Raw genomic sequence first — 13,586 nt, forward strand, 5'->3', positions numbered from 1 at the left:
GTTTTTCTCTTTTTACAAAAATGAACATGGACAAAACATATATTGTCCCTCACCTGGAAACAGTGGAACCATCTTGGCTAAAATTAAGGGGAAACAAATCAACTGATAATAGTGGACACAGAAGATGAAAACTGTAGTCCACAGTGCAAAATCTGACAACATTAAAAGCAAGGGGAAAAACAGGTTCTTAATAAAATCAGCACTTCTCACTGCATGTATTACTACCCTTTACCAAGGTAACACATATCTACAGTCAGAAAACAAAGGGTAACCTGAAGATAGTAAACCCTTGATCCTTACTTGCATGTCTTTTCACATATATAGGAGTGGGTACAAGATTTTTCCTGTTGGTACTAGAAAACAATGTCTTATTTGTTGTTAATGTTGTGAAAAAAACGATATCATCATCTCCCAATCCACTAGTCATGCATGTTAAAATCCCTGGGTTTTTTTTTTTTTTTTTTTTTTTTTGTTTTTTTTACAGAAGAGTGCAGAGAGAATGTTGCAGAACTGAGTCACTGACAAAGCAGGAAGTCAGAATTTTTGCTGCTCTGTACTTACTGCAGTTGTGCCTGATTTTGAGGGAAGTAAGCAAATAAAAACCCAGAGAAAAGCTCCTGTGCACAAACGGAACTGTACTGGAACATGAGCTCAATATGTTTTCTCTTAGGGTGGGGAAGAGAAACTCATTTGAAGTCACTGGGGTGGAAGAATCCAGGTATATGGTGCTACTGAAGCCCAGAAGTAACTTCTAGTGGAAATAACAATGATGACTGACTAAAGTAGTCTGATCTACTCAATCAAGCAACCATGTTATCTTTAAACTTCTGATATAGATCCCACTCCATACATCAAACACTGGAAACTTACATGCTCTACTAGGCTGGAAGAGATAGATAAAAACTTGCAGAAAGACACTCATCTTCATTTAAAAAAAAAAAAAATCATAGAAATCTTGCCTCATGCCCTCACCCTTTCCAACTCCAACACTGACTTAAATGCTTAATTTCCTAATTTTCACTCTTAAATAGTATGGTTACAATGTGCTATCATGCCTTATTATGTACAGCAAAGACAACTGAGTGAGCACACTTGAGAAAAAGTGAAAGGGCTAAATTGGCATTCAGACTGATAAACATGCATAAAAGCCAGTTGTTGTAGTGTCTATGCCTGCAAGCTGTCATTTCGCTCTGGTTTCATTGCCCCCCGTCCTACCCGATATTTGCGTAGAGAGAGAGGCAGAGGCACAGAAACTCACTTGTAAAACTCATTAGTAGCACACAGTACAGTGCTGGCTGTCATCCTTACTAGCCTTCTGTGTAGTCTGAACTCTCACACTGTCACCTCAACATCTTTATCCATTGTAAGGAAACGTATTCATTTCATTTTTATAGGCAGATATAGACAGAATGAGCCAGACATTCCCCTGGGTATACTTACTGGATTTAAAAAACAAACAAAACTTGCTATGATTTTTACAATAAGCTTATACCAATATAACAGAACTTTACAAGCAAAATATTAGTTTTGGTTTTCAGATTATTTTTTATTACTGTTTCAAATGTACAATCTGAACATTAGGAAACAATAAAAAAAACCCACATACACGATGTACAGTACATAGCTTGCATTGTTCCCAGTTTTTAAAGTCACATGTCAAGGTTTAGTCTGCAGAACAGAGTTCACCATTCCTAAATGAGAGCAGTCCCATACAATACTATATTGATGTAATACTAGCACAGACTTTTCTGGGCAAATATATCATCACCACCTGTCATTAGGATACTGCATATATCAATGGAATATTGATAGGGATCCTTAATATTCTGATCTTCTCCACATCAAAGTGACTTCACAACAAAACCCACCCATTTCAGCTGTTCACACCTTGCTTTTAAAAGTTAGTGAAAGGATACAGCTAGGGAAACTCCTCACAAAATGAAACTACAAATTTGATACACATTTTGCATAGTTAGATTTATGGCATTAAAAATTTGGGTCTCTGGAATTTTTTTTCTCCAGCCTTTAAACATTTGCTTTGAGCTTTTAACAGTTATTCAGAACTCTCATTTAGCATTCAGACCATCAATCACTCCAGATACCTTTCTGTCTCTTTGGTTACTTTTCTTCACATCTCTTAACCTTCTTTTTTTCTTGCTATAACAAGACACTGTTCTAGGCATCCACTTCTCCCCCTTTGGCTACTCCTGTTTACTTTCTTCAGCTTCTCCCTTCTCTTCAGTCACTTCCATTCTCTCCCATTACTGTTCTCAACATCTCTGAGCTCTTTCTCATCTTCAGCCATTCTGATTTTCTCTTGATAAGCTTATGCACACATTCTCCTTGTTGCACCAAATGCCATTATTACTTGGAATCCCACTTCTAAATCCTTTAAAGGGCCTGATCGTTTCCATATTTATACATAGATGTAACCCAAATGGCTCCAAGAGCCAAAAAAAAAAAAAAAAAAAAGCATGAAAATCCAACTCACTACCTTGAATTATAGCTGAAAAAGGGGAGCAGAATGAGAGATTAAATTCTTAATGCAGTAATGCACATTCCCTCTCTCAAACTCATTTTTTTCCTGGTATGGAGCTAAACAGTTTTACAGTTTCAACTTACTGTCACTTTTTTTGTTACAATAATATATATTAAAAAGTTTAATTACATTTGCTTCTTTAATCTCTTGGCATGGGCTGTTCCAAGTTCCCCTGTCCTCTGCTAATTCTTCTGAACTGGTGCCTAGCATCAGGAAAAATCTGCCTCCTACCTGTTGACACCAAAATGAGAGGGGAAAAAAAATTCACATGCCTCCCATGTAATGCAGAGGCTGCTATGACAAGCACACTTTAAAAAATACTATATGGCAGCCTGGATCATTGATTGCTTGTAGCAAGAGCAATTTTGAAAACAAGTTTTGTACACCCATTGAGTACAAAATGAAAGCTGTCTTTTCTTCACAGTCTTAGAATTTTTACTTTAAGTCAAAAGCTAATAAGTTGTATTTCTGATTGTTAGCAAATTGTGTTTTGCCTGTATTTGTAACTTTCTGTTAAGGGTTTTTTTTGGTGAAAGGTGAACAAAACAAGCCCCATGTTCAGTAGCATGGGAATCCAGGCCAGGCAAAAATGTGTGTCTGGCTTATTTGCCCCAGCCTATGGGCAACAGGTAGGAACACTACTACAAATAGAGACCTACTGAATTTATGCAGCTCTTCCTGGGCATGGTATACTATTCAGATTTTAAGTCTGTGCACAAATTGATTACTTGCACGCATTAAGATCCACATTGAGTGTGCAACTGCACATATTTTTTAGCATGTCCTTAGGCTTGTATTTTTTGTAAGTTAAAACATTTAAGAGGAAAATACTTCATAAAAAACACTACACATTTGTAGATAAACTAGTGCTCATGAAAAGTGCTAGGTTAAAAACTTTGGAAAGTGCAGTCCTCCATGTAGCCAAAGAACATGGCAACAGTGTTGGCATCTCCAGTCTGCCCTGCAGCACTTGAGGTGCCACCACGGGGAGTGAAAATGGTGATTAGTCCCCAGTTTGATTCATTCCTTGACTTCTCTGCTGAAGTTATGTACAAGAATACCAGTTCTGGAGCTGATGGTTGCAGTCTGAGCACCTGTCAGTCACAACACATCTCCTAACACTAACTTAACTTGACATACTGTACAAAACAGCTACCACTTCTAACAACTTTAATTTCACCCCTTCTTAGTCAATTTTGAATCATCATCCTTGAGGTAGACGACCAGATATTCCAATACACTTCCCCTGCACCTTTCAGTATCACATATTTCAAGTAAAAAATAACCATTTTCAAACACTGTAGCTAATGATTTCACTTCTGCATACAGTGTCATCCATACTGTATCATGTCTGGAATGAACTCTTTTGTATTGCTTTTTATTTGATGCTTTACATTTTCAAAGCACATCCAAAAATCAGCTAAATGATGATTGCATTAAACCCTACAATTTAATTCTAGAACATTTATATAGTTTTGTGGCCAAGTTACAAGCCCCTGAGAACAGTTTTATGGCAGAAACACTGGCACCAATACCACTGGTGGATGCAGCTTTATTTAGATGTAATTAGCATAGAAAGCACCTGAAATTATTTATATTTTCTATTTATAATAGATCAACTCTTTGGATATTTTCATAACTATATTAAGAATACATTTGTTAATCTTGATATCCATTTTGGAAAGATTATATTTACACACAAATACATGAAGACTTGATGCTTAAAGAGCAAGAAGGAGGGAAATAAAAAAGGTGCCTGATCCTGTGCCCTTGTACACAAGGGTAGTGCCTTTAAATCAACTCACGTGAGTATGGGTCACTTGTTTGAGTAAAAATTTAAAGGTTCAGGTCCATAAAGCATTTACGCATAAATGATTCTGACAAACTACTATTTAAACTATTTTTACAAATACATTCTACAGTAACTGTGTCTAAAGGCTGAGACATCCAGCCCTGAGAGAAACATGAAGACTGTCCCCTGTATTTTGTAAAATCTACCACATGGGGCACACGTCTAGAGTAGCTGCTTTTACAACTCTGCCATGAAATGCACCCATTCTTCCTAGGACAAGATACAATCCCTCAGTGTCCAAATCTGCGTTAGGCCCCTTAATAAAAAGTTGCTCTTTCACTGATTAGAAGACTTGGACAAATGTGTTTTGGTGAAACAGTAACAATTTTGTTAAAATGTACAGCAAGCCAAAACAAATTCAAAATAAAGTAGATTCCAATTTGTCACCCAATACATTTGTATGTTTTATATCTACATACAGATGTTGCCATCCAAAAAAGAGTCTTCAGTTCAAGCTAACTGTATTACACTGTCTGTGAAAAAAAAAAAAAAGGTACACTTTTCATAGTACAGGAGTTTGTTACATTGACTACATTCTTCATTACAGTTGCTCTTTGCTAACACTGTGAATAGAGTCTTGGTTTGCAACATATTTTAGAAAATGAAACTAAAAATGTTTGCAGTAATTTGACAGGAAAATGGAATTCTTTCCAAACTGAAAGAATATGAATTTTGATAAGTTAATAATGTCAGGATTCTTGTAGGTAAAGAGTGCAAATTTGTGTATATTACCTCCAAGCATTTTACACTGCTAGCTAGAGGGAATTTCAAAGCATCCTTCATTTTGATGTGATTTACCAGTTGAATAGTACATTTTGACCGAGAGTCATAAAGTAAATTTGACTGCTGCCTCCTGACTGTACAGATGCAAAGAATACCTTGAAAAAAAAAGAAAAGATAAGCTGTCAGTTTACATTCATGAGAATATTTTTATCAGTATAGGAAATCTAAGAGAACAATACTGTCCCAAATACAATAGTGTATGCATTCCAGTTCAATTTTAATTCCATGAGAAACTTTTTAACAGCAAAACAGTGCTTGTGCTACAACTATGGTATATTCCTTTTTCCTATTTGGAAGGACAGGAGAGCACATTTAAAAAAAATTAAACAGTTTTGGGGCCCAGTTTTCTAAATATAACAGTGGGACTGAACAGGTTTCAGAAAACACTTATCAGGCGCTGCCATGCCATATGCAAGAAATCATACTTGATTATCTATACTCCAGTGCTTGCGATATCTCAACTATTAGAGTGGTTTTTTTCTTGATGGCTGCTCTGAATCGCACATAATTTCAGTAGCCCAGGAGAGGCAGTTTTGTAGTTAGGCGTTACGAGAATACAGTGGCTCACCAGCCCTCTTCAGTACATTTGCTGTGCTGGAGTCTGGCCAGCTCGTGTGAAATCCATGAAGGCTAAATGCAATAGGAGTCATAAAAGAACCGGCTGTAGGAGGACTCTGTCAGAGTGCAGGATATCTACAGTGAGTGGTTTGTGCGTCAGTGACTACATTTGCTTTGGATGGGAAACTTGCACTAAGGTAAGAAATAGGCAATGTAAACACAAAGTTAAAAAAATTAAATAGTCTTAGTTTCTTAGTCAACTATTACTCATTTTTGCTAAATCACCACACTGTAGTGATGTCTGTACCTTGTCATTTCTTTCACATAGAAATTTTAGCTTCTGTGCTTTCTTGTGCATAAATACTCCTTCCAGATTCCCTGTTTCCACAGAACGTAGTTCAATTGCTTTCTCTCCCCAGCCCATGACCTGATTTGACTGAAGATAAGCTAAAAGAAAAAAAGAAAAGAAAAAAAAAAAGGATTTGATAAGTTAAAAAATGCCACCAGTGTATTTGCCCGTTACTATTAGCAAATTAGAATGCAAATGCAACCAGTCATTTGTGGGAGTCCAATATACAGTGGGATTCTCCAAAGCCTGTTTCAAAAAAGAGAATCATGCACAACACATTTGCAAATACATTTTAAATGGCTAAATCTTAGCCTCCAGTACAGAGCTTGCAAAAAAAGAGACTACACAAACGTGATCTAAAGCAGGAGCTGTGGCAGTTTCTCCCTGAAGGTGCTAGCACGACAAGCAGCCTGACCTACGCAGTTACTCTGGCTGTTCTACAGTTTCTGGGATTTAGCAACACTAACAACTGCTTTGCTTTCGAGTTCCTTTTTGAGCGTTTTTGAGTCTAATGACCCCATTGTTCTTACTCCACTATAGAGGATTGAAGGCAGAGAGCAGAGTTCTAGGTAACCAAAGCAAGATTCATTCACTCCACACTATAACACCTTTTCCTCCTCTTTAGTTCACTCAAGAGATTAGAACCTTTCTTTTGGATATTCAGAATTTCAGCCTGTGTGTACTATGGATATGAAAAATGAGTTCTTTAGGGCTGTGGAAGGTAGCTTTGTGTGCTGTAGCTATTTAACAGCTGAAAGACAGATTCTTGTCTCATTTATGTCAAAACACATCTGAAGCAGCTGTGTTAACCTCAGTGAAGGTTTCTGAATTGATGTCAGTATAAATCTGATAACTATATTCTGAATGATTTATATTTTAAACATTTACATAAAGTTTTGGAAACAGCAACCGAATTTCAGTTTCTCAGAGTTATTTTTGACTCTACACATATCTTAACATTGTATATTTTAGAATCACAAAAGGTTGGAAGAGATGCCCTCTGAAGGGCATCTTCTTCCCTCTCAAAGCAGGGCCAAATTAGACAAGGTTGCTCAGGACCTTGTCCAGTCATGTTATAACTGTCTCCAAAGATGGAGATTTCGCCTCCCCTCTTGGTGTCTGCTGCAATGCATCACTACCTTCGTAGTTAAAATGTCTTCCTAGTATCTAATCAGAATTTTCCTTGCTGCAACTTGTGCTCATTTTACCTCTTATCCTTTCATTGAAATATCTCCAAGAAAAGTCTTGACTCCGTCTTATCTATACCGTCCCATTAGGAAGTTGGAGTATGGATTTACTGCTGAGTTCAGGTTTGTCCGATACCTAAATACTTTTGAATCAGACTACAGCATGATTAACTTGGTCTCCTTAGCTGCTGTCTTCCTGTCATTTCTTTTTGGAGATATTACATATATCCAGAGAAGGGACTCCAGCACTAATGGAAGCTTTCTATGTTACTCCCTTCAAATCTGGCAATTAGCTGAGGAATCAGCATAATGATGAAGGAGTTAACACCACAGATTTCAAATTTGGCAGTTTCAAGGAAAGCCCTCTGAAAGCTCTGAAATTAACCTATGTATGGGCTTCCAAAGTGAAAACACGTTATTTTTGCTCTAGATAGTCAATAATGCTTAGAAATGGTTCTTCTTGCTCAACTATAAATTATTTCATTAGTTTGAGAATTCTGGTGCTGTGAAATGATATAGAGGAAATACATGTAGTTGACTGGTTTTTAGCTTCAGTGGACAGTGTCTGCCTGTCCTACATTGTTAATGTGAGCAGTCTGTCCCTTAAAACCTTCCATGTTGATTTGCATTTCGTCTACAGATTTAAGTTTTCACTCCACTTCAGAAGGACAGCAGGTATAGGAAATACGCCTGAGTGACTGTATACTCCTTTAGTCGTTGTTTGGCTTAATATAAATTTGAAATCCTTGCTTTATAATTCTTTTCAGAACAAATATGTGCATTTATACTGTGAAAATTATATCTCCTCAGAAACATGTCTGTTATAGTGACAATATGGAGATTTTAATTCCCCCCAAAGTGTATTAATTTCCACCATATCTGGTTGGTAGACTTTCCTTTCAGTTGTTCTTTGTGCACGCGGAAGACTTGCCTGCTACTAGAACTGAAAGCAAGAAAATTCTTTCTTCTGTATTCCCAGTATCCCACTGCTGATATCCCAGTCATGCAGAAAGAAAACTTCCCATTTGAAAAGCAAAATAGCAGATAGGAACTGAGGAGAAGTGGGAGAAGAGAATGGGGTTTTCTGAAATCAAACACCTGAAATCAGTATTTTTTTTTTTTTTAATCCTTTCTTTATACTTTAGTTCCTAGGCTGTATAACAGATTACCACCACTGTAGGCAGTGAGGAAGATAGTCCTTAAGGTTTCTGAATCACTCCAGCAGTAGCAAGATGAGCACCAAGGTGTCACCCATGCAACATGCAGTTAGTGTCTAATAAAGTAGAAGATGATGAAAAGATACTCAGACATTTGCTTTTTTTTTTTTTTTTTTTTGTAGCAACTGACACCACATTAGCCTTTTCAAACTTAGCTTTTAAACACAACAGACCCACAGGTACACTCAGATACTGGAGGGTGGGAAAGAAAGACAGGTGTGTATAGGTGTGTATATGTAAACAATAGTATGAAAACATTCCATGGCTATGCTGCTAAGTATAGGTCACATAGGTCCTAAAGCAACAAAGACTTAATCCACTCTTAACTCTCTTATCTTTCCCACTACGTGAAATCTGCGCTCTAGTTGCCAATATCCCTGTCTGCATCAGCTGTATCCATGCCTTTGGCAGATTTCAATTTGATAGTATCCTTGCAGCTCTCAGCTTAATCAGGCTCTCTTGCAACCTCTAGGTCATCCAGGATAAAAAGCCCTGGATGACTGGGCAAGCCACTACTGCTATGTTCAGATGAGACTTGATCTCCAAAGCAGTGAACAATGGGAATATAATAACATATGAGGTATCAAGTTCATCCACTTACGTTCTGCTGGCAAGCCAATATACCTGAGAACTTGTCAACTGACAACAGCAAATTTCAGTCAAAGTACAAGTAGCCCAAAAGCTCATTTCTGTAGCAGAATCAAAAAGTTCTTTCTCAAATTGTGGCTATGAGATTGCATGCCAAAAAAAGGCCCCATTATATTGTTTGTGGGGTTGTCTAGCTGTAAGGATTTATCAGTACGTGAAAATTAATTTTGAAGATAGCAGGCTGTGAATTCAAAGTTCAGTACTAATCCTTGATTATCTTCCCATGTGAGAGTATTTATTCTGGAATATAAGTGTGCCATGTGGAATTAATTGAAAGCAGATTAGATATTCAGATTAAAGACTTCTTATTCTGGAACAAAAGCTCCTATATCATGAACAATTTAGGAATAGTTATTTTGGATCAACTTTCCACCTCAACAAGCCTTAAATTAAAACATCCTGTGCTTCCAACTGGCAACATTTAAGGGTGTTTGTATTACCCAATGCAGCACTGAATTGGTTTCCAGCAACCCTAGACATAGACAGCTGCTCTGGTCCGTTGGATAGCAGCTTGGCAGAGCAGGCATATACAGCCTGTATAACCTGGACTAATGTGCCAGTGTTGCTTAAAGTTCTGGAGCAAGGTCATCCAGAGGTACCTGAGGCTCCCCTGCATCACCCACATCACAGCCTATCTTAAAAGACCTACAGTTGCACATGAGCATGGTTCTTGTTACACCATTTACACCACCATTACTCCCTGGACATCAAAGCTCATGCACTATGGTTAAAGTTAGTATAGTGAAGTGAGATCAAAATCAGTCCCTTAACATCAGGAAAGCATTAAGAATGCTCTAAAATGGACAAGACCACCTGCTTGGTGTTTCCTGCTAACAGAGCATATTGATATTAAGCTGAGGAGATTCCACATTCAGGGAAGCGACTACTTCAAGGAGAAATGGTTGAGAGACTTAGAAAAGGTGAAAGAAATTACTGAGCCCTTTTGGATCCATTAACTTCCATAAAGTGTCCCTGACACAAGCTAATGATCTCAGAGCCTCACACTAGTAGTATACTCAGTCTGAATGAGACAAGTGCACTTGGTATCGCAGAACCCATGCATTGCTACAGTTTCACTTCCGTTCTTACACTTTCTTTTCTTTTGTAAACTCTTTTCCTTCAAAGATTCCATTTCTGATCTCATGTACTGAATTTGGTTTACCGCCCTAAGTGGTAAATTCCTCATTTACCTCTGCATGACAGCAGAATCAGCTTGTAAAAAAATACCATAAAATCAGGCTTTCCTGATTATCACTATAGAAATAGGGCAGGAAAAGACCTTAACATACCTTCACTTCCAGCCACATCTCTGTGCCACAACAGAGCTATCAGTATCACTTCTGACAGTTGTTTTTATAATGTGACCTTAAAGACCGTGATGGAGACTCCAAACTTTCCTACCCAAGCGATTGCAGATGGACATAAAAGTTTGAAATGAACAAACTGAACATGAATTAAAAGATTCTGACCAGCTTTTGCTGGCATGAGTCATGATATCAAACTTCATTTTACAGCAAAAAAGAGAGTGTACACTACTTTACAGAATTCCCTTTTGGAGAGAGTCAATACCTGCATAGACGCAATTCAACACGGAAAACCTACTGAACTTTGCTTCTGTATACACCTTTGAGAAACTTGCTTTAGGCAAGTGTGCAGCTGGGCATGAACATTAAAAGAAGGACCTTCCTTCTTTGCTTGTAAAAGGTATCAGCTATTAGAGACCATATAGATCTTACAACTGAATACACTTTTCTATGGAATCCTTCTTTGGCCCCTCAGTCAAACTTGCAAACAAGTATCTGAAATCAAGACTCATTGGTTTCCCAATCTTTGGGGAAACCATACCTATTTTTTAGACAAATAAAAGGAAAATGTGCGTATTGAGGGCCAGGAATGAAAATAACTCAGAGATACCTACAGTGTTCTGGGATGTAGCAAAGCTTGTTCCCACTCAAACCCAGTCCCAAATAAGGCGGCAGAGGAGTTAGAAGCTCACTAAAGATGCTGCTGACCACTGATTAGGGACTGATTAGATACTTACAAGTACTTCTGTGTGCTTCCCATACTTCAACACTTCCTGTCCCAAAGGTTAGGCAATTTTGGGAAGGGAAACTGAGGAAGGAGTCAGAAACTTCTCTTGTGCAATTCTGTTAATTAGAACAGTTTTACTGCTATTATTTATGTTACCTGGATAGAAGAGGATACTTTTTTCCTCCCAGCCACAGCTGTGGAGAGCTTTTGCTAAATGAAAGAGGTTAGGGAGTTAAAAATCAAGAAGAAAAAAAAGTAAGGCTGAGTGAAGTCACAAGTGGGCAAATTAAGAAATTGGCCCAAGGAGGCAAGTTTTTTCTGCTGAATGTTTTGTTTAGATTACACTGGACAAAGGGCTAACACATACAATTCCCTAACCACCAAAATAAAACTAGGAATAAATAAATTTACAACTATGAGTCTTTTAATTTTTTTTCAAATGTATAAGTTTCTGTGCATCTATTTTTCAAAGTTTCTCTGCTCCCAGTTGTTGCTCACTCATCTGTAACTATGAGTATAACTAATAACCCAACCCAGAAATGTATGAGAGGCTGCTTGTTTACATGCTTTTTGCTGGTTACTGGTGAAAAACTGCACAGGAAATCTGAACAGTAAGAATCATGTGGACAAAAGCAGGTATTTTCTGTGCAAAGCTGGACAGCAATTATTTCAAGAACTGCTAAAGTATGTTGATAGAGTACTGATAAAGTAATACAACCAGCTTTTGGTAATATTATCTTGCTTCTCCACATAACATCCTTTTGGCTTCCAACATGAACACTACAAAGGATATCCAGTTTTGTGCTAACCCTCCAAGAAGATATAATTCATTACTCATATGCAAATAATTCATTACTCATAAGAAAGGGCAAAAGTGCTCTCAAATCTTATTAACTTGATGTTTCCTAAATCCTTTTTTAATCTTGTTTTATAGAAAGAAAATGTTATAGCTTTATTTGTATTTAGCCCTATGTGAAATATCTTCCAGATTAAACATAGACAGAGTAGCTCTACAATTTTAATTTCCCACTGGATTTGAGCTTCCTCACTCCAATATCTTATTAACAGATCGGTCACAGAGGTCCCAACTTAAAGACTATGAGAGGCAGCTATATTTAGTTTCCCTGTCCTAATTCCATCAATTACAACTATTTTTTTTTATTTTCCGTAGTCACTCAAGATATTCTCACCAACTACAGAAGTTTTAATTCAAAATAATTATTCAAAGAAAATAAGAACTGAGCAAAGGATGGCTAGATAGAACCCCAAGGCTAAGACAATACCCTTTTATCTCTGAAACACATGGTCAAAACTTTGAAATAAGCTCATACAGACTGATGTCAAACCTGCTAAAGTCTGGAAATTCCAAGAGACCAGTATCTTATGTGAAACTTGCAAGTTCACCCTAAGTTTGGCCATGCAAATAGCATGGTTAGTCAAACTTCTCTTATAATAGTTACTGTTTTTGTCTGGAGCCAAAAATTTCAAAGGAGCAAGAAAATGAACAAGAACTGGTGGGAAACAATTACTAAAAAAAATAGTTAACAGAACTCTTTGTTTAAAATTTGAATCAAGTTTCGAGTAATGGGTTGAGTCAATTTGGAATCACATTTTAGCTAAGAACAATCAGAAGTGAAATAAATCTTGTACCATATCAAAAGACCTTACTCAAATGTGTTCAGTTGACAATTTCTGTTCCAAAGAAATCTAGTTCTGAGATACCAAAAGCGCTGCAGCAGCAGCAATGCGAGAGCTCTCAAGTTAACATACTGGAATATTTCAAAGGATAAGTGAGAAGGGTGGTTTGGAAACTGCCTCCCTTCAGCTGTGGAATGTACAGAAGTATAAATAATGAAAGAGAGACGGAGGGATAGAGACAGACCCCTTTCCTTCCAGAGGACACACGGGGATGTTCCACAAGGAGCTAGCTGTTCACTCAGTTCTCCTAACCTTTGCCACCTGAGTAGATGCTTCATTATGCTTGTCTTAGCTACCTGTCTCAGGATGGGATGACTTCCTAGCTGGTGGTACCCATTTGTCTAGACTGACCAGAGAGAAAAGTTAAACAGCTAGCACAGACTGGACTCCTAACTTCTATATTGTAAAATTCAGCAGACAGGATACCATCCTCAGAAGTGTCGTCTCTGTCCTGTTCCTATTTGTTCCACTGCTCTAAAATACCGTAACAAAAGTGATCAGGTCATTTCTCCATGCAAATGATTGTCATAGATCGTATACCAAAGAACAGGAGGAATGGCTGTGTGAGCATGAGGAAAGAGAATGTCCAAATGGCATTCCTGCTATTAAGATGTAATCAACCTTGTGAAATTGAGAGTGTCACACCTAGCCAGATGTGTACAGAAGAACTTTTAAATTAGAGTAATTAACTGGCATAGAGGATCACATACTCAGCTGGTCCCAA

At 37.5% G+C, this 13,586-nt stretch overlaps 1 protein-coding gene and 1 long non-coding RNA gene across 4 annotated transcripts in view; one reads left to right on the forward strand and one right to left on the reverse strand.

Annotated features, from left to right (window-relative positions):
• The window catches only part of LOC136993288 (uncharacterized), a 41,437-nt gene that overhangs the window by 4,320 nt on the left and 23,531 nt on the right, over positions 1 to 13,586 (forward strand). The gene's annotated exons all lie outside the window — the stretch shown is intronic.
• The window catches only part of NRK (Nik related kinase), a 108,240-nt gene continuing 96,179 nt past the window's right edge, over positions 1,526 to 13,586 (reverse strand). For all 3 annotated transcript variants that reach the window (XM_067304218.1, XM_067304217.1, XM_067304219.1), the window contains 2 exons: positions 6,040 to 6,179; positions 1,526 to 5,269 (listed from right to left, as the gene is read on the reverse strand). In XM_067304218.1, the coding sequence (XP_067160319.1) occupies positions 5,186 to 5,269; positions 6,040 to 6,179 (224 nt within the window). In that variant the 3' untranslated portion in view covers positions 1,526 to 5,185. The remainder of the gene's footprint in view (positions 5,270 to 6,039; positions 6,180 to 13,586) is intronic.

Source organism: Apteryx mantelli, chromosome 13, assembly GCF_036417845.1.
Source record: "Apteryx mantelli isolate bAptMan1 chromosome 13, bAptMan1.hap1, whole genome shotgun sequence".
Classification (NCBI taxonomy): domain Eukaryota; kingdom Metazoa; phylum Chordata; class Aves; order Apterygiformes; family Apterygidae; genus Apteryx; species Apteryx mantelli.